Source organism: Podarcis cretensis (genome assembly GCF_951804945.1).
Source record: "Podarcis cretensis genome assembly, chromosome: 9".
Lineage (NCBI taxonomy): Eukaryota > Metazoa > Chordata > Lepidosauria > Squamata > Lacertidae > Podarcis > Podarcis cretensis.
In genome coordinates this window covers 74,429,893-74,455,962 of record NC_137178.1, presented here as the reverse complement: position 1 = coordinate 74,455,962, position 26,070 = coordinate 74,429,893, and the positions used below count along the sequence as shown (strand labels likewise).

At 47.9% G+C, this 26,070-nt stretch overlaps 1 protein-coding gene across 2 annotated transcripts in view; it reads left to right on the top strand.

The window, feature by feature from the left end:
- The first annotated feature begins 2,031 nt into the window (after positions 1-2,031).
- Positions 2,032-26,070, top strand: part of STRA6 (signaling receptor and transporter of retinol STRA6) — a 51,497-nt gene continuing 27,458 nt past the window's right edge. The window contains exons 1-4 of one of the 2 annotated variants that reach the window (XM_079991587.1): positions 2,032-2,445; positions 15,691-15,802; positions 24,550-24,628; positions 25,365-25,450. In XM_079991587.1, coding sequence (XP_079847713.1) covers positions 15,702-15,802; positions 24,550-24,628; positions 25,365-25,450 — 266 coding nt within the window. In that variant the 5' untranslated portion in view covers positions 2,032-2,445; positions 15,691-15,701. Of the gene's footprint in view, positions 2,446-15,307; positions 15,803-24,549; positions 24,629-25,364; positions 25,451-26,070 lie in introns of those variants that run through there. The other variant, XM_079991588.1, reaches the window with a different exon arrangement.

The following is a 26,070-nucleotide window of genomic DNA, read 5'->3' as shown; positions in this document are numbered from 1 at the left end:
ACTTCTGCAAAGTCACAGGGACGCGGGGCTCCGCTGCCTTGCCAGCCATGGCTTGCCAAAGCCGCAGGACGGAAAATGTCAGTGTGGCAGTGAAGAATCCAGAGACTGCTAGCGGTTGCTTGGATATGGCTCACTAGTAATTCTGCCTCTGTGCTCCTCCATGGATCAGTCCTTCCTTTGACCATGTAGACGGCACCATCTTTGAGGAGCTGCTGTTGTCTCATGTGGGGCAGATACCATCAGCAAGGGCTGCCACAGATTGGCAAAAGGGGATTTCTCCAAAGCAGATTTCCTCTATTGCCCTAAAGAGGCCAAACATTTCCTCCAAAATGCCTGGTTTCCTTCTCCATGTGCTTCACGCTCCACGCGGAATCCACAGCCCATTCACTGAAAACTTGTGCATTCAGGGAAAAGAAAAACCACAATGCCACCCCTGTCTGGGGAGCAGTTTAAGAAAGCTGTTGCTCCTTCAGCAGCCGTGAAAAGCTCTCTGCAATTGGAGCCGCTGAAAAGAAGACACCTGTCCAACAAATTTCACAGGTGGGAGATGGCAGAGAAAAGTTTGTTTGGGTGGAGCCTTGGCAACTCAGTGCAGAAGTGTTGCTTGCCTTCAGGTAAACAATGGTTGTCGTGCGTAGCAAGCAAGGGTGAGGTCAGCGAGATATCAAAGATTTTAAAAATCAGTGTACACACAGAGCAGCTACTAAATCTACTACGGCTCATAACTTTATTTCATTCTTACATTGCGTAGAAAGACAGAGAACCCACTCAGTGTTAAAGCTTAACACTATTGTAGCTGTTTTTAATTTGCATGGGTATTTTGCTGCTGTCGTTTTTTATTGAGGGAGGGGATATGTGTTTGGGAGGAGAGGAGCTGAGGAGAGGAGGGGGGTCCCAATTGCAGCGGTTCAGGGTAGGGGGAGTTAAGGTGTGGGAGGTGGGCAGGTCAGATAAGGGGCACACAGCTCTGGGTCGTGTGCCAGCCCCCCCTCCAACCTAGAGAGTCCTGTTTGTCTGTATCCTTCTGAAATTGTGGCACCCAATTAGTAGGACTCAAGGATGTGGACAAGGTGCTCAGATCAGTCAGGGTGACCACTTGTATTCTGGACCCTTGTCCCTCTTGGCTGATAAAAACAAGCAGGGAGGGGACAGCCAGCTGGGCCAGGGAGGTGGTTAATGCTTGCCTGCAAGAGAGGGTGGTTCCTGTCTGCTTGAGGCACTGGTGAGAAACCACCCCTGGATTTGGAAAAATCTAAGCAATTACCAGCCAATTGCCCATCTCCCCTTCTTGGCAAAGGTCCTTAAATGGGTAGTCATAGATCAAATCCAGGTGCCTTTGAAGTTACTATGTTAAAGGTGCTACTAAAGGTAAAGGACCCCTGACAGTTAAGTCCAGTCGCAAATGACTTGGGGGTTGCGCGCTCATCTCGCTTTACTGGCCGAGGGAGCTGACGTTTGTCCACAGACGGTTTTTCCGGGTCATGTGGCCAGCATGACTAAGCCGCTTCTGGTGAACCAGAGCGCACGGAAATGCCGTTTACCTTCCCGCCACAGTGGTACCTATTTATCTACTTGCACTTTGAAATGCTTTCGAACTGCTAGGTTGGCAGGAGCAGGGACCGAGCAACGGGCGCTCACCCCATCACGGGGATTCGAAGCGCCGACCTTCCGATCGGCAAGTCCTGGGCTCTGTGGTTTAACCCAAAGCACCACCCACATCCCTTGTTTATATGCTAATAGTGGTCTAAATCACTGTCTTTTCCCAGCCTAACCCACCTCACAGGGTTGTTGTGCAGATTAAATGAGGAGAAGGAGGACCATGTACGCCTCCTTGAGCGCTTTGAAGGAAGAGGTGGAATATAAACGCAGTAAATAAATAAGTGAATGAATAACTCCCTCCACACTTATAGGCCAGAGGGATTAAGAATAGAAGAGAGGGATGGACAAAATCCTTGTGGGCGGAAGGGCTTCTCTGCTGCCTTCCTAGACCAGCCGTGGAGGAGGAGAATCACAGGGCTGCTTGTTTTCAATTTTCTGATCCCTGGGCTGGCCCCAAGCCAAGCCCTTTTAGCCGTGAAGGGGATAAAGTTCTTTGCCTGGAGGAGATCCTTCACTCTCTGCCCGCCAGCTGAACTTTGCCTCCCAAGTGTGCTTCCCTGGGGCTGCATCTCTCCTGGGATCCCCTGGTCAGATGAGGGGAGACTTGGGCTCAGCTGGGCTTTGCAGAGTTCCCTCGCCTCTCGAGGCTGAACCCCAGGCAATGAGCTCTTAAGGAAAACAGGTTCCAAGGGGGCACCTCTGGGCAGGAAGGGGAGAAATCAGCAGATTTTGCATGTCTTTGAACAATCTGGACTCCTCTCATCAAGTTGTTTTGTCTACCTACTGGGGAGAAGTTAGCCTTCTCTCTCTGCTAGCCTGCCTTTGGAGATCTTGATTGCAAACAAGGTAATATTCTGTTTTACCTGCTCTGCCTTCAAACCATCTTATTTCCTTTACCAATGAACTTTGGGCTGGCCATGCGTTAAACGATTAGCCTTTTAAAAAAAGCTGCAAAAAAAGTTCTATGTAACCACCGTACTGAACAGTAACGTTTAAAATCCCCAGTTATTCAACCTGTGGGGATTGTCGTACAAAGAAAGCTGGCAGTTTTCTTTCTTATGAAAGCAGCGTTCCTGGTGATCCAAAGTACAAAAGTTTTGTTTTCAAATCCTCTTTAGAATTTGTCTTAATTAGAACCTGGAAGTATTACATGAATTCTTTCCTGTTAAGAAGTCTCTCTCTCTCTCTCTCTCTCTCTCTCTCTCTCTCTCTCTCTCTGTGTGTGTGTGTGTGTGTGTGAGTGAGTGAGAGAGAGAGAGAGAGAGAGAGAATAAAACGAGAATTGCAACTTTTTCTGTCCAGTATAATTTAATTTCTGGAGTTCCTGAGTTTTTCTCTTACGCATTTGCTGGGATTTATGTGTAGTTGCTGGAATTTAAATCTTCAAACACATTAAAAATTGGATGCTTTGTTTAGAGCTCTGCCAATTTCCACCTAACCCCAAGCTGTCATTATCAATATGACTACTCTCCAGAGTAAAGTTTCAAAGGCATTCAGGAATATTTATGGGAAAGTTGGGGGAGCTTTCGCTTGAACAAAGACATGTTCATTGGCAGGACTTCAAAACAGGTGAAGCATCAGATTTTGACATGGGCTTGTTTTCTTGTTTTAAAAAAGAATTGTTTATGATGCTTGTATTTCAGATTTGCTAACCAATACAAAGTGGATACAAATTATATTGTAATGTATTTTTTAAAATAAAATGAGCTCTTCAGTTACCGTGATTTCCTCCATTTCCCATTCATCCCAATGGAAGCTTCAACCCCCCTCCCCAATGCAAAGGGGGCCTGATCTGAATCTGAATCTTGGCATGAGAGGTTGGGGGCTTTAGCTCTTTGTCGCCCCTGTTGTGGTCCTGATCCATATTGGGCCCCTGCACTTCTTATTTGCAGCAGCTTCCATTGGAGCGAATGGGGAAAGGAGTACTTTATTATTATCTGTTAGATTTCTTCCCTTTCACCTGAAGGGCTGTTTACAACCACAGAAAATCAACTGAAATAATTTACCGTCAAACAATATAGTGTGAGTCCTTAAAACAACCAGCTCAAGTATCAAAGGCAGGGCACATCACTGTTAGGTGATGTAAGAGCAAAAGGCTAAATGCTCCACATTTGCAATTTACTTTCAAAAAACCTATTCATGCATTTAGCAATTGTGTGGATGGCGTCTCATCTAATTTCATTCTAAATCTGTATTTTTATTGCTCTCGAGTTACTCTGCATTTACTCTGGGCCCTCTGGAGCCAGAGCTTTATTATTATTATTGTGTGTTCAGGGTTGAAGCACGGACAGCCTTCGCCAGTGGCCGTGGTTTTGTCCGGAAGGGCTGAACTCCAAACCCTCTTCCTATTCGGGACTGGACTCCCACCAAGCAGAGATTAAACCCGAATCACTGTGGGAAGGCTGTGATTCTTGTTTGGTTGACCTCTCCTCTTGGTGGGGGGCCCCTGAAGATTAGTGAACCAGCCTTCATCACCCACCCTGTCCATTCCTTTGATGTACCCTAAGCATATTCCAGGCCTTCCCTCTGCACCCAGAGGTTAAACACTCTAAGCCTTGATGCAAAGCCTCCAACATTTCCCTGATGAAAATAAGGGCATCCTATTTGCTGTGGGTTAAACCACAGAGCCTAGGACTTGCCGATCAGAAGGTCAGCGGTTCAAATCCCCGTGACAGGGTGAGCTCCCGTTGTTTGGTCCCAGCTCCTGCCCACCTAGCAGTTCGAAAGCACGTCAAAGTGCAAGTAGATAAATAGGTACCACTCCGGCGGGAAGGTAAACGGCATTTCCGTGCGCTGCTCTGGTATGCCAGAAGCGGCTTAGTCATGCTGGCCACATGACCCGGAAGCTGTACGCCGGCTCCCTCGGCCAATAAAGTGAGATGACCGCCACATCCCCAGAGTCGGTCACGACTGGACCTAATGCTCAGGGGTCCCTTTACCTTTACCTATTCCATAATAATACTAATAATAATACTAATACTACTACTACTAATATTTTTATTTGTTTTTGTTTACACCCCACCCATCTGGCGCTGGTTGCCCCAGCCACTCTGGGCAGCTTCCAACACACACACACACACACACACACACCATTTAGAAGACTTCTCTATGTAGGGCTGCCTTCGGATTGTTGTTGTTTAGTCGTTTAGTCGTGTCCGACTCTTCGTGACCCCATGGACCAGAGAACGCCAGGCACTCCTGTCCTCCACTGCCCCCCGCAGCTTGGTCAGACTCATGCTGGTAACCTCGAAAACACTATCCAACCATCTCGTCCTCTGTCGCCCCCTTCTCCTTGTGCCCTCCATCTTTCCCAACATCAGGGTCTTCTCCAGGGAGTCTTCTCTTCTCATGAGGTGGCCAAAGTACTGGAGCCTCAGCTTCACAATCTGTCCTTCCAGTGAGCACTCAGGGCTGATTTCCTTCAGAATGGAGAGGTTTGATCTTCTTGCAGTCCATGGGACTCTCAAGAGTCTCCTCCAGCACCATAATTCAAAAGCATCAATTCTTCGGCGATCAGCCTTCGGATAGGGTTGCCATATTTCAAGGAGTGAAAATCCAGACAGAAAAGTTGTTGAGATTCTTTTGGGAAAGTTGTTGAGCTATTTTTAAGGGAAATTGCCAGAAACAACACTGCCGACATGGGCTGCCATACATGCGGATTTTCCTGGATGTCAGCCATTTACGCTCACACACTGTTTCCGACAGCCGATGGCCAGATATGTCCAGGAAATTCTGGACATATGGCAACACTGCTTTAGATGTCTTCTTAAGGTTGTATAGTTACCTATCTCCTTGGCTTGAGGTCAGCTCACAGCCATTGATGAATTTTTGCTAAATAAACAATGAGGGCTGCACTAATCTCCATTACAACAATAGCGAGATGATGCAGAGATGGTTGATTTGAGTGGGCAGGTTATGGCAGGACTTTTCTTCTGCAATGTGGATGGCAAGCCGCAGTCCAACAAGTGAACCTTTTCCCAATACAGTGGTACCTTGGGTTACATACACTTCAGGTTACAGACTCCACTAACCCAGAAATAGTGCTTCAGGTTAAGAACTTTGCTTCAGGATGAGAACAGAAATTGTGCTCCGGCGGTGCAGCAGCAGCAGGAGGCCCCATTAGCTAAAGTGGTGCTTAAGGTTAAGAACAGTTTCAGGTTAAGTACAGACCTCCAGAACGAATTAAGTACTTAACCTGAGGTACCACTGTATGATGATGCAGTTCTTTCTTTTTTTTCCCCCAATTTTTTTTTATTCATTTTATAACACAACTAAACAACACAAACAGAAAAACAAACAATACAAACAAATTCTTGTCTTATCCTTATTTTTTCTAAACATTGTTAGATGAGCTTCCCCAGGTCTCCCTATCTGATTTTCATTTTACCTCATCTTTAGCAGTTTACATATATCATAATTTTTAACCATTTTTTTATCACGCTTACTTTTACCATAAAAATCTTCACATTTTATCACTTACAAATAATACTATTTTAAAATGCACTATCTTCTACTTCTAATCCTACAGCCTATATCCACTTCCAAGGCTATTCTGAAATTTAAATATTAACATATTTTTTCAGATATTCTTTAAACTTCTTCCAATCTTCTTCCACCGTCTCTTCTCTCTGGTCTCGGATTCTCCCAGTCAGTTTGGCAAGTTCCATATAGTCTGTCATCTTCACCTGCCATAATATGACGATGCAGTTCTGAGGGGGTGAGGAGGAATTGGGCCTTTTTGCTTGGCCTGCTATCCCTGTTCTCAGAGTGGCTGTGGGATACCAGCCAGCAGGACCCAAACGCAAGAACCAACCCCCACCGGTGGAATTCAGACGCATTGCTGCCTCCCACTGCAAAGATAGAGCATAGCCATTGTGGCTAGGAGTCATCCATAGCCCTCTTCTCCATTCATTTGCCGAATTGTCTTTTAAAGCCATCTAGGTTAGTCCCCATCACTGCCTAGTTCCAAGGCTCAACTATGCACTGCTTGAAGAAGTGCTGCCTTTTGCTTCTACTACTTCTGGCCTGGGCCCCCCGAAATGTTGTTTGGCCTATGGGCCTCTGCTCTGTCAGAATTTCAGGCTTCCTTCTTTCCCAGCTGAAATATACTCGGAGTCAAGAGTGGATTTCATGCTCTTTATTCAGCTCATTGTGGTGAGGAGGAATGAATGAATGTCCCCTCAAAGTATCTGCTTTATATACATTATTTACACCATGGGCTGCACATGATTGGCTAATTCCGGGATTCCCCTGTAGGCCAATCAGGTTGTGGATTCACTTCCACCTGGAGCTGGATTAGGTTGCTCCTGCAGACCAATCATACTGCTCCATTGTTCTAGGACCAATCAGACTACTGCATTCTGAATCCTATTGTTCTAGGACCAATCAGACTGCTGCATTCTGAATCCTATTGTTCTAGGACCAATCAGACTGCTGCATTTTGGATCCTATTGTTCTAGGACCAATCAGACTGCTGCATTTTGGATCCTATTGTTCTAGGACCAATCAGACTGCTGCAGTTTGGATCCTATTGTTCTAGGACCAATCAGACTGCTGCAGTTTGGATCCTATTGTTCTAGGACCAATCAGACTGCTGCATTTTGAATCCTATTCAACTCTGTACATAACACCAGCCCTACCTGGAGATGCCAGAGATCGAGCCTCCATCCATCTGTGCGTAAAGCATGAGCTCTGCCACCAACAGGGCCGGCCCACCCATGTGGCAAGGTGGGGCAACTGCCTCAGGCACCATAATTCACCAGGGCAGCAAATCCCCATGTTGATTCTTCTCCCCCCCCCCCCTTGTTCCTGATGTAGATCTTCCCTCACCCCTTCTTCTCTGCTGGGGAAGCTGATGCCATGCTTCTCCCCCCCCCCCCCCGAGCCCCAGCCCCCAGCCCCTGGGAGTAGTGAGATAAGGGACAAGGCCTTTTTGACACGAGGAAATAGCAGCAGATAATGGCCAAGGCTCCAATACCACAAGAACACAGAGATAGTGCCCTATCGCAATCCCACTGCAGGCCACAACATGTTCTTAACAGGAAGCATCCCAGACTCAAACAGGCTGCAAAACTGCTGTTTGCAATATGATTCATTATTGAATCATATGGATGGGGACAACCTCCTTTCACTGAGGTTGGGGGCAGAGTGATGACCTCCAGATGTAATTGGACTGCAGCTGCAACATCATCCCTGACCATTGGCTGTCCTTGCTGGGCTGATGGGAGTTGGAACTGAACATCTGGAGAACATCACAGCAACTGCTCTTAATCTAGGTCAGGCAAGCAAGGTGTTGGGTTGGCAAGGTTTTGCAGCCTGTTCAGCCATCCAATGGCTTTGGGAGCCATTGATTCCACTAGGATTGTTCCTCCTGTCCACCTTTCACCTGTTCAGCAGGAGAAGATGCCAAGAAGACTCCACTGGCGGTGATGCGTTCATCTTCAAGCAATTCTTGATCAGCCTTCATGAACCCAGCAGGGCATAATGCTTGTTTGTTTTGGTTTCATATAAGCCACTGTTCTTTGCCCCCATCCCCACCTCATTTGTTACTCTTGAAAACATCTCGGTCACAGGGAAGAAAGCTGTTTAAATCAAGAATTTGGTTTACCTTTGGCCCTACAACCAATCGTCAGGAATGAGTTGGAATCACTCAGCATCTGGAGGGCTGCAGGTTAGCTGCCTCTAGTTTATGCATAGATTCAGAGCATCCTTTTATATTAGATGGAGAAGTGACAGTTTGGAATATATTGGCATGGTGTAGTGGTTAAGAGCGATAGCCTCGTAATCTGGTGAACCGGGTTCACGTCTCCGCTCCTCCACATGCAGCTGCTGGGTGACCTTGGGCTAGTCACACTTCTCTGAAGTCTCAGCCCCACTCACCTCACAGAGTGTTTGTTATGGGGGAGGAAGGGAAAGGAGAATGTTAGCCGCTTTGAGACTCTTTCGGGTAGTGATAAAGTGGGATATCAAATCCAAATTCTTCTTCTTCTTTTTCACCCTAGTTAAATGGTGGATGGGGCCTGTGAGTCATCTCTTCACTGTCTACCTGAACTTGCCTCATATGAGATCTGAGAAGGGCCATAGCTTGGTGGTAGAGAACATACTGTACATGCAGAAGGTCCCAGGCTCAGCCCGTGGTATCTCCGGGGTGCCTTGGGAGAGACTGCTGTCTAAAACTGATTTTGGTAGGAAAGATGGAGCCAGATGGACAAATGCTCTGACTGCTTTCAGGCAACTTCCCACATGGCTATATTTTTTAGGCACTCCAGCCATCTATTTCCCACTTCAGGTCTAATTTTCATGCTACTGTGTGGATTTGTGGTGCTACACAACACCACAGCAGTTCAAAATGCCCAAACTGATGTGCAGCCAGTTGCAGATGAAAGCTTCCTGGATTCTCAAACAGCTGCTGGGTACTCAGAACAAACATTTGGTTACAGTCAATACTTATGGAGGGACGTGGGTGGCGCTGTGGGTTAAACCACAGAGCCTAGGACTTGCCGATCAGAAGGTCGGCAGTTCAAATCCCCGCAAGGGGGTGAGCTCCCGTTGCTCGGTCCCTGCTCCTGCCAACCTAGCAGTTCGAAAGCACATCAAAGTACAAGTAGATAAATAGGTACTGCTCCGGCGGGAAGGTAAACGGCATTTCCATGCGCTGCTTTGGTTCACCAGAAGTGGCTTAGTCATGCTGGCCACATGACCCGGAAGCTGTACGCCAGCTTCCTCGGCCCGTAAAGTGAGATGAGCGCCACAACCCCAGAGTCGGTCACGACTGGACCTAATGGTCAGGGGTCCCTTTACCTTTTTACTTATGGAAGTATAATATATCTGATTGAACGCATTTGATAATTTCTGGCCCTCCTTTGGAATTGCTGGCACGTAGCTGTGGTGAGTCTGAGACCCTGTCCTCACTGAGATGCAAAACCTGTGTCTGGGCCACCGCACCTCAGATGGCAAACAGGTAGCAGCAGGATGCTTCCATCTGAAGAAGAAAATAAAATCCCACGCATGAATCGAATTTTTCTTTCTGCCTCTCTTTAGTTTGCCTGCCGCAATTTTTTTCCTCAGGCTGTTTCCCTGGAGAGAGGGAGAGAGAGTGGGGTGAAGGTAAAGGATAGAGAACATGGGCACAGAAGAGTGTGGCTTGATCTGTATTAAGTCTGCAAAGCACCATGTATCCAGACCAGGAGAACAAAGCTGTCCTGTGTGTACACAAAGCCCCAGGTCCACCTTTCAGTTGCAACAGGTGCTGCTGGAACTGAATAGCCTTGCTTCTAGCCTTAATAATCCCTCGCACGTTTGCAGCTGCCTTTAGCTCTTCCAAAGTGGGTCAGGTTGCCTTCTGAGACACTTTGCCAAATCCCCCCTCCGCATCCTGGAATGGGAACTGGTTGGTACGTAGGCAGGGGAAAGCAAGACAAAGCTTTCCTTGGGATGGAGTGCAGAAGTAGCCCCACCTACCTTGCAGGGTTATTGTAGGATAAAGTGGGGGAGCGGGCATTAAGTGATTTTGAGCTCTTTGCAGGAAGGAGGAGTGTGTGTGAGTTTTGTTTTGTTTTTAAAGGGTGAGGTGTTGATTGCTGAGCTGCATCCTGGTCCTTCATACATTTCTGTAGATATATTGATTTTGTACACCTATTAACCTACCTACCTACCTACCTACCTACCTACCCTGGAACTTACTGCAATGGCTGTTATCATTTGAACTTCAACAAAATACTCTTTGGGGGTTACCTAATTCATATGAAATACTCCTGGAAAACTTTTCTGCTAGAGAAGGGTAGCTACTTTAAACACACTGCCTTAAAAAAGAGGAGGAAGATTGGCATAGAGTTTGCATGTGCTTTGATGTATAAATGCAGCTTCAGATTTAAGTAGATTTAAATACAAGCCCTCTTGCCCCAGGGAGCGAGACAGGGAGCTGCCTGTCTGCCCAGCCTGCCTTCCAGGGGCAAACTGCAGGTGGGCCTCTCCAGGGCCCTTGCTTTATTTTCTTAGGGATCTGCATCACTGAACTGGGCATGAACCAGACAGCCCTTTAGTTAGAGGAAGCCTTCAAACAGACTAGGATGGTCCTCTGTAAATCAGGACATGTGGCCACCGCAAAACGGATCAAAATATTGGAAGCGAGTGGACCAGTTCATGGAGGAGACAGTTATTGGCAGCTACTAGCCACAATGGTAAAGGGATGCGGGTGGCGCTGTGGGTTAAACCACAGAGCCTAGGACTTGCTGATCAGAAGGTTGGCGGTTCGAATCCCCGCAACAGGGTGAGCTCCCGTTGCTCAGTCTCTGCTCCTGCCAACCTAGCAGTTCGAAAGCACATCAAAGTGCAAGTAGATAAATAGGTACCGCTCCGGCGGGAAGGTAAACGGCGTTTCCATGCGCTGCTCTGGTTCGCCAGAAGCAGCTTAGACATGCTGGCCACATGACCCGGAAGTTGTACGCCGGCTCCCTCGGACAATAAAGTGAGATGAGCGCCACAACCCCAGGCGGCCACGACTGGACCTAATGGTCAGGGGTCCCTTTACCTTTACCTAGCCACAATGGCTATGCTGTCTCCATAGCTGAATGCCACAGTGCTTTTTCTGGAAACCACAGAAGGGGAGAGGGCCCTTGTGCTCAGATCCTGCTTGAACACTGGACCAGATGGGCCATTGGCCTGATCCAGCAGGCTCCTCTTACATTCTCAGATCTAGGGAATGAGGCCAGTTTGTCAATATATATGGCGCCCCCTCCTCACAAATCTCTGAGCAGTGCAAGAGTCCAGGGATATCAGTTGCACTTCTTGGGGACTGTGTTTACTTTAGGACAATGAGACACAGAAGTCTGTGGCATCTTTATGATCTATGGTTCATTTACGCATGTATACAGCCTGAGTCTGGATGGAGAAAGTGTGGAGCATTCACATCCCAAGAGGGTCCTGTTTCTTCCCGTTGCTGCAGCCCCAGATTCCAAGAGAGCCCCCAATATCATGTGTGCTCTGCCTGCCTCCTGCCCACGCTTGCAAAATGGACCCTGTTTCGGTTTGCTTAGATTCACTTGCAAGTCTTACAAAGAACAAACCCATTGAAGTGAATGGACCCGACTAACTTAGGTTCATTAATTTCAATGGGTCTACACTGAGTCAGACTTATGTTTTAACAATGGCAGCCACCATCCAGGATGACTTTCAAGCCCAGATTCCTGGCTCAGCTGAGCTACCTTCCTGCGCAAAGTTCAATTGAATTGAATTAACTCCCTCTAAAAGAAATCAAAAGCTGTTCTTGAGTCAGATCTCTTATCGTTTTTATTAAAAGCCACATGCAATATGCTCTCATTGCACTCTCTGCTCCTCCATCCCCTCCCACCCCTCAAACACTTCCCAATTCACTGTTGCGCTATTCATTTTGGCGAAAAGCAAAATGCTCTCTGGGGAGTGATGGATAGTGGGAAATGAAGAATACGCAGGGGCTTTATTGCAGCCATCAATCTCTTCCCTCGCAGTCCCGATCAAAGCCTTTGCTTTCCCAGGCAGAGGTTAGGCAGAGGAGCAAAGGGATCGAGTTTCGGGCAAACGCAGGGCGGAGAGTGGACTTCATGCTGGGAGAGCAAGCAAGAATTTGGCTCTCACAAGGCAGTGACTGTGAGATGCCCCATTCATGCTTGGCACAGTCTGCGGCCAGACAAGGGGACCGTACAGATGGGAATGCGGATCCCTTCAGTCCAAAGGGGGAAGGTGTAGACCAGGTACCCCCAACCTGCAGCCCTCCAGATGCTTTGGCCTACAACTCCCATGATCCCTAGCTAACAGGACCAGCAGTTAGGGATGATGGGAGTTGTAGTCCAAAACATCTGGAGGGCCAAAGGTTGGGGATGCCTGGTGTAGATTCTGGCTCTGAATGTGCCACCAAAAGCCTGTGTGACTTCCCCCTCAAAAATTCTGAAATCCTTCCTTGTACATCTCCTCAGATTTTGGTGATCCGAAGTCATAGAATCATAGAATTGTAGAAGGGATCCCAAGGGTCATCCAGTCTAACCCCCTGCAGTGCAGGAATCCCAGTTAAAACATCCATGGCAGATGGCCATCCAATCTCTGCTTAAAATCCTCCAAAGAAGGAGAGTCCGTCACCTCCTGAGGGAGGCCGTTCCACTGTCAAACAGCTCTCATTGTCAGAAAGTTCTTCCTGATGTTCTGGACTGGCTAGTAGCCCTCACAAGCTGCACAGTTAAACTATGGAACTTGCTCCCCATGTGATGGCCTCTGCCTCAGGCGGCATCCGAACCGAGTCTGGGGCCTGATTCTGAAGAGCCCCAGTCTGCACAGGTTCCCTTGCAACAAGCACAAGCTGAGCCGAGTCAGGGGCCTGAGCCTGCCCTGGCTCCAGATGCAGGGATTACCTCGTTGTCACATGCAGCTGCTCCACTACCAATTGGGTCAGGAGAGGCTGAGGCGGCCTCTGGGTCTAGTAACCCACCGACGTCTCCCGAGCTGCAGAGACTCAGGTCTGAGAGAAGCAGAGACCTGAGTACTCGCAGGAGGAACGCTCGCCTTCGGGCGAGGCAGGGAGGTGAGTCACTGGGGGATCAGGACCGGGCGTTACCCCATCAGAGATAAAAGGCTGCTGGACCCTGCCCCAGGTTGTGGGAGCAACATTGCTGTTACCTGCCTGTTATCCTGTGCCTGACCTAGCCTGGTGTCCTGCCTTGGCCCTGTTGGACTGACTTCTTGTGGAATCCTTGGATTCGGGACCAGACCTGGACCGCGTTGCTCCCGGGCCCAGCACACCCTAGAAGCAGTGATGGCCACCAACTTGAATGGCTTTAGATGAGGCTGAGACAAATTCATGGAGGGGAGGGCTCTCGATGGATACCAGTTGCTGTAAACCACGAGAGGGCTGCTTTTGTGCTTGCTGGTTTCCTGCTTTGGTCACCTAGTTGGCCACTGTGAGACCAGGATTTTGGACTAGATGAGCCACTGGCCTGATCCAGCAGGCCAGTTCTTTTGTTCTGATGACTGAGGACCAGTGCTCTAATTGCAGAAGAAGCCCATGCCCTTCTTTTGGAACTGGCCTCCTTGTTGTTGTTTAGTCATTTAGTCGTGTCCGACTCTTCGTGACCCCATGGACCAGAGCACGTCAGGCACTCCTGTCTTCCACTGCTTCCCGCAGTTTGGTCAAATTCATGCTGGTAGCTTCGAGAACACTGTCCAACCATCTCGTCCTCTGTCGTCCCCTTCTCCTTGTGCCCTCAATCTTTCCCAACATCAGGGTTTTTTCCAGGGAGTCTTCTCTTCTCATGAGGTGGCCAAAGTATTGGAGCCTCAGCTTCAGGATCTGCCCTTCCAGTGAGCACTCAGGGCTGATTTCCTTAAGAATGGAGAGGTTTGATCTTCTTGCAGTCCATGGGACTCTCAAGAGTCTCCACCAGCACCATAATTCAAAAGCATCCATTCTTTGGCGATCAGCCTTCTTTATGGTTCAGCTCTCACTTCCATACATCACTACTGGGGAAACCATAGCTTTCACTATACAGACCTTTGCCTCCTTAGCTACTGTTTTTTAGAAATGGAGAGCGTGGTTTGGATGAAATTGGGAGGAGTTGGGACATGGAACCCAAGAAGTGCCTGGTGAATCAGGCCCATGGCCCACTTAGTCCAGCATCCTGTTCTAGAATCATAGAATCATAGAATCATAGAGTTGGAAGAGACCACAAGAGCCATCGAGTCCAACCCCCTGCCAAGCAGGAAACACCATCAGAGCACTCCTGACATATGGTTGTCAAGCCTCTGCTTAAAGACCTCCAAAGAAGGAGACTCCACCACACTCCTTGGCAGCAAATTCCACTGTCGAACAGCTCTTACTGTCAGGAAGTTCTTCCTAATGTTTAGGTGGAATCTTCTTTCTTGTAGTTTGGATCCATTGCTCCGTGTCCGCTTCTCTGGAGCAGCAGAAAACAACCTTTCTCCCTCCTCTAGGTGACATCCTTTTATATATTTGAACATGGCTATCATATCACCCCTTAACCTCCTCTTCTCCAGGCTAAACATGTCCAGCTCCCTTAGCCGTTCTTCATAAGGCATCGTTTCCAGGCCTTTGACCATTTTGGTTGCCCTCCTCTGGACATGTTCCAGTTTGTCCGTGTCCTTCTTGAACTGTGGTGCCCAGAACTGGACACAGTACTCCAGGTGAGGTCTGACCAGAGCAGAATACAGTGGCACTATTACTTCCCTTGATCTAGGTGCTATACTCCTATTGATGCAGCCCAGAATTACATTGGCTTTTTTAGCTGCCGCGTCACACTGTTGGCTCATGTCAAGTTCGTGGTCAACCAAAACTCCTAGATCCTTTTCACGTGTACTGCTCTCAAGCCAGGTGTCACCCATCTTGTATTTGTGCCTCTCATTTTTTTTTTTGCCCAAGTGCAATACTTTACATTTCTCCCTGTTAAAAGTATGTAGTATCTCATGCTTGCCAACCAGATGCCCCCCAGGGGAAGCCCACCAGCAGAATCTGAGCCTAAGAGCCCTCTCCCATGAGAATGTAAGAAGAGCCAATTTGCCCAATCCTCTTTTAAAGCCATCTTTAATCATTTTTGCTTCAGCCCCCTCCTCCGCCCTGCTCCCGAGATTCACGTAAACCTCTGTTAAGTAAAAAAAAAAAAAAATTGGTTTGGTTCATTCTGGGTCTGGCGTTCTCCACAGTGGAGGGTGGGTGGGCAGGAACCCAATTCAACCTGCCCTTGGTTCCTTTTAATCTCCTTGTCTCATGTCATGACCCAGACTCTCCCAAGCGAGATTTTTATGGCCATGCTCTCTATTCTCCTTTGTTTTCATCAGCTGTTGAAACAGGAGTCACTTGGAGCCAAGTTCTACAGAGTAAAGTGGGAGGGAGAAAGAGGCAGAAGGAGCGAAAGGAAAGAAAGAGTTGAGTCGGATGTGTTGAGCCTCACAGCTGCCAGAGCTGGCCGCAATGGGGGTTTAAACTCAGCAAGTTGGCCTGAATCAGCTGGGGGACAGATGCTTAATAAGAAGGGTTAAATCTATAGCTAAGAAAAAAAAATCTCACGCATCCCCCCCCCCCCCATTATTCTTTGCATTTATCCTGCCGGACAGAAGCAAACAGGATGTCTTCCCAAGGGCTGGTGACTGACGACCTCTCCATGGATGGCAACTTTGCTTCTGACGATAACTGGTATATATATGACCAAACAGGGGACCAGGATGAGTAAGTATTGCTAATCCATTTGTTTCCCAAGTATGATGTGTGTGTCACTCAGTGGGGAAATTCCTTTCAAATTTTGGTTTCCTATCTGCTCAGCATACGCCAGTATTTACCGAATGTTTGATGCCTTTATGTCCAGCACTGTACTTTATTTGACCACTACATCTCATAGCTGGTTTTGGGGGGGGGGTGTTTTGAGAGTGTTTTCTTGGGGGGCCTGCAATGGCATGTGACTACATTTGATTGTCTGACATGTAAAGGTATGTAGTATCTGAGAGATAACATGCAATGGAAGTTAGTACCTTACCTTCATATTCAATGCCTGCCGAATCCATGAGTAGGTGCCAACAGATCTAAAGTACTCAAATTTTCACTGGGGGGAGGGGGAGAATACATTTTGGTGATGTAGCAGCATATTTGCCTTAGGTCAAACCCATAATCTGTCTTTCACCACACCTTGCCACAGTCCTTGGCAAAGCTGTTCTTAAAAGTCCCTATGCCAGCATTTTCTGTAATCTATTAATCCTCCTGTAGCCCCATTTATATTACTACTTTATCATGGTCTCCTCCTGGGGCAGAAATCATATCATCATATATCATATCATATCATATCATATCATATCATATCATATCATATCCATATTCTATATTGCTGTTAACGTGTTTTTGGAAGTAGCCTTTTCAGTTCAGCCCCAAAGCAAATTGTATTTTGAGAACTTTCACTCCTCAGATCCAAGGCATTTTGTGTGTGGGGGGGTGCATTTCATACAACTGTCCAGCCCCGCCGGGAATGCAGCTTTTTCATTTATTTGTGGCATCTGTGGCCAGTGACCCATGCAATCTGGCGCTGACGGTGGTTCTGCTCCTTAATGGAGCTCAGGACTGTTCCCTTGCCATTCAGAGTGAGGGCAGGAATCATTATTTTCTGATCCTGCCCTCACTCGGATATGGTTTTGTGAATGTTTCCTGCATGGCTGCAGTGTCAATTTACTATCCTAAATACCCACCAAACAGCCTATGAACAAAGTGGTAACATTGGCAACCCCCCCCCCCCCACACAATTAGACATCAGTTTTGATGGATTGATTTGAACTGTAGATTATATCGGCTTGGATCAGTCTAAAGATTAGCGAATATGGCTTCATATTTGTTTCAATATTACCATTTCATTTTCATTTATTTTAAAAGTCTTATTTTTATTTTTCTTCTATTTTTCTGTGGGAGCAGCAAGGTCCTCTCTCTCTCTCTCTTTCTTTCTTTCTTTCTTTCTTTCTTTCTTTCTTTCTTTCTTTCTCTTATTTTTACTGGATTTTTGAAATGATAGGCAAAACAAAAGTTTAATATCACTCTCACAATAAATTTGGTCCCAATAAGAATGCTAAGCCTAAGCGATGTTATATAGAGTTTTTCAACAACAAAAAGGGAAATAAAATAAAGACCCCCATTTACACCACAGGGTCCTTTGCGGGTGCATTTTGTTGACCCCAAAATAGCCCTTTAATGTGGCTGCCAAAGGAAATGGTCTCCAATAGGACTCCCATTTGTTCCTCTGAGCATTTGCTTTGAACCAAATGGGCTCCATTCAGTTTCGTTTTCCACTTGCTCCAAAATAAATAAAAACATGACAAGAGCCCAGCTGGATCAGGCCAGTAGCCCACCTAGTGCAAGGGGCTCAAGGTGACTTACACAGTTCTCCTCCTCCCCGTTTTCTCCTCACAACAACCCTGTGCAGTACACTAGGCTAAGACTGGCCCAATGTTGGGATTCGAACTCTGCTCTCGCCCAGTCCCAAATCCAAGACTCTTAACTACTGCACCTAACTGGCTCTTCAGTCGGGCTGTTTGTTTTTGGTCGGGGTCTACTCATTGGTTTGAAACCTTCTGTCAAAGTCAACTGTGATTTTTGACGTGAAGCTTTAATAAATTCAAATAATGCTTTTTTGTTTTTGTTTTAAAACACAACATAGCATCCTGTTAAGGCTCTCGTTTTCTTTAATTATTTTATTTGTCTCATAATGTTAGTTGATTGCCTTTCAAAGCTGTTCATGGGGCAATTTACATGTTTGCTTTTGTTTTGTTTTGTAAAATCCACCCTGAATTGGGGGGGGGGGGACACACAACCTCTAAAACTAATAAACACGTTTAAAAAATAATAATCATAAAACAACAGGAACATAGCAACAGGATAAAATAGTGCTGACTTTCTACAAAATGAAAAACAAGGTGAAATAACCTCAGGGAGAAAGCATTTATGGGAATTGTAGAATTGTAGAGTTGAAAGAGACCCCGAGGGATATCTAGTCCAGTGTTTCCCAACCTTGGGCCTCCAGCTGTTTTTGGACTACAACTCCCATCATCCCTAGCTAGCAAGACCAGTGGTTAGGGATGATGGGAATTGTAGTTCAAAAACAGCTGGAGGCCCAAGGTTGGGAAACACTGATCTAGTCCAGCCTTATGCAATGCAGGAATCAGAACTAACCCCAATTTACTCCAAAGCCACAGCGGAAAAAGCCCTGCTTCCTGAAGGATGACAATAATAATAGTTGCTATTATTTCTTGTTCTTCCCATGAACTGGATCTGAATGGGTCTGAAGGTGGCATCTTACTGGATCCATGTGCAACTCCCCAGGGTGGCAAACAACTGAACTGCATGTAGCAGCTTCTCCAGGGAGCCCTGGGTTCCCTCCTCCTGCCCAGGTTGGCCTCTGGGTTCTCCGAGACAGGAAGAAGCGTAGGAGGGCTTCCTGTTCCAGTTGAGCCTTGCTTGAGCAATCGGGTCTCCCTGTGTTCTTGTGTGTTCCTGTTGCCTTAATTCCTGACTTCCCTCCTCGATCCTGACTCCTGGTTTATCCTTTTCAGTTCTGGCCGCTGGCTGGACTGGCTTCACAGAACAGCTGCGCAGCCACTACAGGTGGGCTAAACAGGTTGCGGAATCTTTTACTGGCTTGGATTCAAGAACTAGACCAGAATCACAGCTGAACCTGATCCAAAAACCTTAGCTTGAAACAGGCATCAGGAATCACCAGATGTGCAAATGTAGAATGGACTGGCTTAACAGCAGTCCATGCGAAATGGATCTAGGGGTTTTGGTAGACCACAAGCATAAAGTGAGTCAATGGTGATGCAGCAGCAAAAAGGCCAGTGCCATTCTAGGCTGCATCCACAGACGTCTAGTGTCCAGATCAAGAGAAAGTGTAGTGCCACTCTATTCTGCCATGGTCAGACCACACCTAGGGTCTTGTGTCCACTTCTGGGCACCCCAGTGTTAGAAGGCTATTGCCAAGCAGGAACATGCACAGAGGCAGGTGACTGAGATGATAGAGTCTGGAATCCAAGACCTTTTGAGGAACCGTTAAGGGAACTGGGGGGACGCGGGTGGTGCTGTGGGTTAAACCACAGAGCCTCGGACATGCCGATCAGAAGGTTGGCGGTTGGTTCGAATCCCCGTGACAGGGTGAGCTCCCGTTGCTCCTGTCCACCTAGCAGTTCAAAAGCACGTCAAAGTGCAAGTAGATAAATAGCGGGAAGGTAAACGGCGTTTCCGTGCGCTGCTCTGGTTCATCAGAAGTGGCTTAGTCATGCTGGCCACATGACCCGGAAGCTGTACGCTGGCTCCCTCAGCCAATAAAGCGAGATGAGCACCGCAACCCCAGAGTCGGCCACGACTGGACTTAATGGTCAGGGGTCCCTTTACCCTTTAAGGGAACTGGGGCTGTTTCGCCTGGAGCAAAGAAGACTGAGATGTGGCCCGAGAGCCATCTTCAAATATCGAAAGGACTGTCACATGTAAGATGGAGTAAGCTTTCCTTCCGCTGCGTCAGAGGGGAAGACCCGAAGCAACAGATTCAAATGACAAGGAAGGAGATTCTGGCTAAATATCAGGAAGAACCTGCCGGCAGCAAGAGCTATTCAACAGGGAAGGGGAATCCTTTGGGAGGTCGTGGACTCTCATTCCTGGAAGGTTTTTAAGAAGAGGTGGGATGGACCTCTGTCAAGGGTGCTTTAGCCGTGATTTCTGCATTGCAGGGGATTGGCCTTTGGGATCCCTTCTAACCGTATAATTCTATGTTCCTAAAATGAGGTGCCGAGTGATTCAGCTGGGCTTTGCTAAACAGCATGACTAGAAGGGGGCACAAAACTCCTCTTTGCAGTCAGATCCCAGGAAGGCTTGGACTTTAGCTTCATTCATCGGCTGTAACTTGATCTCTGTTTGGGTTTGGGTGAAACCAGAAGCACTGAAAAGTCACAACAAAGAGCCAAACTGTCCCTTTCTCTGGGTCAGCATCCTGATGCTCATCTGTCAAGAAAGTTTGTTCTTGTTAGACTTTATCAGGGAGGGTAAAAGGTAAAGGGACCCCTGACCATTAGGTCCACTCGTGGCCGACTCTGGGGTTGCGACGCTCATCTTGATTTACTGGCCGAGGGAGCCGGCATACCAAGCAACAGGAGCTCACCCTGTCGCAGGGATTCGAACCACCGACCTTCTGATCGGCAAGCCCTAGACTTGCAAAAAGAAAAGAGAGACCCAGTCTTGCCCTGCCCTTTAAATCCGACCAGTAGTGCTGCCACAGAGCGCACCGTGGTATCTGCAAAATGCCACAGAAACAGTGGCGTGAAATATTTGTTTGCTGGCTTGCTATTACATTTATATCCCATGTTTTTCTCCAAGGAGCTCAATGTGGCATACATGGTTGTCCCCTCCCGCCGCCTACGTGTCCTCATTTAGCTTAGGCTGAGAGGCTAAGATTGTCCCCAAGTGAGTTTCCTAGCTGAGTAGGCGATTGAACCCTAGTTTCCCAGGCCCTAGTCCTCAATTATCCTCACCTTATCCCTATGAGGGACGCGGGTGGTGCTGTGGGTTAAACCACAGAGCCTAGGACTTGCTGATCAGAAGGTCGGCGGTTCGAATCCCCGCGAGGGTGCGCTCCCCTTGCTTGGTCCCTGCTCCTGCCAACCTAGCAGTTCGAAAGCACGTCAAAGTGCAAGTAGATCAATAGGTACCGCTCAAGCGAGAAGGTAAACAGCGTTTCCGTGCGCTGCTCTGGTTCGCCAGAAGTGGCTTAGTCCTGCTGGCCACATGACCCAGAAGCTGTATGCTGGCTCCCTCGGCCATTAAAGCGAGATGAGCGCCGCAACCCCAGAGTCGGCCACGACTGGACCTAATGGTCAGGGTTCCCTTTACCTTTACCTATCCCTGTGAGGTAGGTCAGCCTGAGAGTGAGTGACTGGCCCAAGTGGCCAAGTGGGGATCCCTGGTCCTAGTCTGACATTGCACCACAGAGGGCAGGGCAGTGTAGTTCAGCTGGGTTCCCAGTGCTCTGTGTGGCTGGCAATTACCCAGGGGTGAGGGCAAGGCAGCAGGGTGCAGCAGGAGGACTTTGGGGTTGGCTCACCCCCCACCCTCTTGGAAAGAGGCAGCTAGGCAGAGCTTTGGGAAACCCAGAAAGAAACACTATCTAACCTGTGCCACCCCAACAGCCACGACTGTGCGTATCTTGAAAAAGCAACCATTCTAAAGAGTTTCTTGCTCTGTGCCACAATCCTGGCAAAACGCAACCTTGCCCGCGGCAACAACAAGTGGCCAGCGAGGTCCCTGGTTTCAGACAGGTTGGTTTCTTCCAAGCCGATTTCCCAGTTCTTGGCTTCTTCCCAGGGTGGGGACTGGCGAGCCTCTGGTCCAGGGTGGCCAAATAAGAACATAGGAAGAACCTGCGAGGTCAGACCAGTGGCCCATTTCGTCCAGCTTCCTGTTCTCACAGCAGCCAAACAGACCATAGAATTGTAGAATGTTAGAGTTGGAAGGCACCCTAAGGGTCATCTAGACCCACCCCTGCAATGCAGGAAACCAGCAAGGAGGACCCGAGCACAAGAGTCTCCTGTCCTGTGGCTTCCAGCAACTGGCATTGAGAAGCAGTCCTGCTCCGACTGTGGAGGCTGAGCAGAGCCACCATGTGACCCTCAAGTCCTCTCTAGAGCAGGGGTCAGCAACCTTTTGCAGCTGTGGGCCGGTCTACTGTCCCTCAGACCATGTGGGGGGCCAGACTATATTTTGAAAAACAGCCTTGGTCCAGTATACCTGAAGGAGCGTCTCCACCCCCATCGTCCAGCTCTGAGGGCCTTCTGGCGGTTCCCTCACTGCGAGAAGCCGAGTTACAGGCAGAGGGCCTTCTCGGTAGTGGCGCCCTCCCTGTGGAACGCCCTCCCACCAGATGTCAAAGAGAACAACAACTACCAGACTTTTAGAAGACATCTAAAGGCAGCCCTGTTTAGGGAAGCTTTTAATGTTTAAGAGACTATTGTATTTTAATATTCTGTTGGAAGCTGCCCAGAGTGGCTGGGGAAACCCAGCCAGATGGGTGGGGTATAAATAAATAAATAAATAAATAAATAAATAAATAAATAAATAAAATGATCGAATTCCTATGCCCCACAAATAACCCAGAGATGCATTTTAAATAAAAGCACACATTCTACTCATGTAAAAACACACTGATTCCTGGACAGTCCACGGGCCAGATTGAGAAGGCAATTGGGCTGCATCCAGCCCCTGGGCCATAGGTTGCCTATGCCTGCTCTAGTGGGTCCCTAGAGCAGGGACCCACGGTAAGGGCCACTTACGTTCCTCTGACCACGTTTGCGTGTGTCCACCACCCCCGCTCTGTAGCTTCTGGAAGGTTGTCCATGGTGAGTTGTGGCCCATGAGATGAAAGGGCTTCCTCATCTCTGTCTTCTTCTAAGGCCTCCCAATTCCCAGAGTGCAGGGCCAGCCCAAGACATTTTGGCACCTGAGGTGACCCATAAAAGGCAATCCTCCTCCCCACCAGAAAAGAAGGGGTGAGTGAAGATCTACACCAGGAACAAGGGGGAGATTGTAGTTCGACATGGGGATCTGCTGCCTCTGTGGATTCTGCCGCCTGAGGCGGTGACCTCACCTTGCCTCATGGGTGGGCCGGCCCTGCCAGAGCGCCCTATGAAGAGAGGCTGACTGTTAAACCCCTCTGGGAACTGTAGTTTTGTGAGAGGAACACGGCTCTCAGCACCCACAACAAACTGCAGCTCCCAGCATTCTTTGGGGGCAGCCATGACAGTCTAAAGTGGTGTCCTAGCACTTTCAATGCAGGGCATGAGCCTGGCCTAAGTGGACTCCACCTGCCATTGGCTCTGATGCCCCCCAAGGGGCTCCAGCTCATAGCTGTCAACTTTTCCCTTTTCTTGCGAGGAATCCTATTTGGAATAAGGGAATTTCCCTTAAAAAGGGGAAAAGTTGACAGCTATGCTCCAGCTGCCCTGATGCTCCTTTGCTCATTGTCTGCAAATACAGTAGCTGATTGGCTCCATCTCCTGATTCCATCCAGCCTTTTCTATGACAAGGGGGTAGGTGCCAAGGTCAGCTTCTCCACCCTTTTCAGCTGCTTAGCAAAGTCCTCTCCCTCCCTCCAGTAATGTCCCTTGGGACCCACCTGAACTAATTCCTTATCCGCCATGGTGCATTTCCCAGCTCTTCAAATAAATTTCCACGGTTCTCCATCTCCCTTAGTTGAACCGTGTTATGCATATTTAGCGCCTTTAATCTCTTGCTCACAAAACCAGTTCTTTTAACACCCCTTCGGTTAATTTGGTTGCTCCTTTAAAAAAAAAAAATCCTTTTAATTTTAATATATATTGCCTCCCATTAACATAAGATATGTAAGCTCTGCCCTCAAACCCCTATTTTCCAAGGAACCAGAAAATGGCTTTGCATGCATGACATAGATTTATCTCCCTGCATGGTTAATATAGTGGCACACATATACCAGAGGTTTCCTAGAATAAGTATTTTACCCCCTGAGGGTGGAATCCTTGTGCAAAATCCTCCTTTTAGCTGGGCACAACTTATTGGATTCCGTTTTACACGTTTGCGTGTTCAGACCCAGAAACCTCCTCCCTAAACAAATTCACCCTTGACTCAAATTTTGGTTTGGTTTTTGGCAGAATTTAGGCCACAACTTTATTGATTACAGAAAGTGACTGGTTGCATAGGCTCTGCTTTAACTAGCTCCCTGCCATGAAGGTAACGCTGACCCAGAGCACCATCGTAGGTCAGCCAAGGGGAAAATAGGCGGAAATAGCCAATAGGCGGAAAGCCGGGCACGGGCTAACTCCGCCACCCAAATGTCCCCCTGGACTCAGGCACGGGCACAACCCCCTCACAGGGGTTGACCAAACCATCAAGTCCCTGGATTCCTTTAACGGAATACCCTTCACATCGGGATGGTGAGAGCGTTCTCCCATCCCTATCACCTGAACCAGAGCCTATCCATAACCTTACAAGTTGTGACGATTTGCTACGCAGCAAGTGAAACCCAAATGGCAACAGCCAATCAGCCAAGTGGGGAAAATTCTTGCCGTGCCCCTGTCCCAGTGACAGACGACGGCATAGCAAGGTCAAGCGCAAAATGCCCTAAAAGTAGGGAGAGGTGGGCGGGTGTTCCGAATGCACGCGCCGAAAGAGGAAGCTCTGGGTCACGTGCATGGGCATAAATAGGTCTCTCGAACCGTTTGGACTGCGTCCCATTGGCCAGATTGCACCCAGCTATGAGGGACCTACCAATCGGGTGTTGTGGCTGACCAATTGTACCCACCCACAACCCAGGGTGTTGCTTGTCCGGGTCTCACCACAATACATGCCCTCTTTAAGGGAGTTGCATAGTCTAACTGTGCACCTCTTGAAGTGAATGTTATTTTAAACATTTGCTTTTCTCTTTCATATAGCATGACTCCTGAAGTTATCCCAGACTGCCATCCCACCATCCCTTATGACCTCTACCACGCCTGCATGGCTCCAGTATCAGTAAGTATTTCCCATGTCGTCTCCTGCTCATGGAGCTCACAGACAATTTTTCAAGAAGATGAAGTCACGCTGGAGACATCGCTGTGAGCAGGGAAGAGGAGAGGTGTTGCTAACTTGCCTGCAAAGTTTAATTTCATTTGCAAGTGACATTTGTGAAACTTAAACTGAAATGTTATGTCAACTATTTTCTATAGCATTGGTGTATCATGTTTCTCGTTTATGTAAAAGGTCTTCCATTGTTATTCTTTTATAGAGCTGAAGCATAATGGTGGATACTAATTGATCTATTCTAAAATATTTCTAAACTGCGTAATTTTATTTTTTTTAATGTTAGGGGTACATGGCAGTACGAAACATAACAAGACCCTAAAATCATCTAATGAAGCAGAGCTTTAGAAGTACCATACCCAACTACCAAAGCCGATTCAAACGGTTTGTCTCTGCAAAGCGAGTAACTGAAGTTGCTTCATGTACAATGGAGAAAAGGGATTTCCAGAGTGTAGGAGAAACAGTGGAAAATGTCTGTTTTCAAGTCAGCACTCTAATGTATTTCATAGTCAAGTAAAAGTAAAAAGAAATCAACATCTCAGGGCCGTCTCATGAGGGCCCTGCTATAAACCCATAAGCCCTTGGCTCCCGGAGCTGCCACATTTTATATTTATCAAGATGGGATAGAGCTGTGCAAACAACAGTCTTTGTTGCTCTCATTGAATCCACACCACTTCCTCTCTTGCAGCTGGCTGTCTTGCTGATTCTCTCTCTGCTGGTGAAGCGGAAGAAACTCTATAAAAATTGTTGGGATGGAGCCCCGGGACTTCTAAGGTACCCTCCACGGCCCAGATGCAGCCTAGGGATGGAGGACATTGTCTTTTGCTGTCTCTGAGCTAAGATTGACAATTGTCATTTGTCAGGTTGTGAGTTCTTAAGGTGGCAAATTGGGGGGTGGGGGGGGCGTGTGATTGTGGTAGGACCATCAAAGGCAAAGGCAGGCCCAAGAGGTCCTTCCCGTTGGCCGGCATGTGTGTGGGCTGCATGAGCATTGCCCTACATAGTTCTTTGCTGCCCCCCATGTAGTAGAAGGTGAACAATTCATGCAAAAATAAGCAGATTTATGTGGGTCGGGCTAATGAGCACAATGTAATGTATGCAGGTTGTGGAAGGCTTGCTTATACATTTCTATGCCACCTTTCCTCCAAGGAGCTCAATACGGCACATATGAAATGCCCCCCTCCCTGTCTGATAACAACAGCCCTGCAAGGTAGATCAGGCTCAGGGGCAGTGACTGTCCCCCAGAGTCACACCCAGGGAGCTTCATAGCTGGGTGGGGGATTTGAATCCAGGTCTCTTCCAGGTCCTAGCCCTCACTTGATCTCCACAACAACCCTGTGTGGTAGGTCCTGCTGAGAGGCAGGAACTGCCCCCCCCCCCAGTGAGTTTCATGC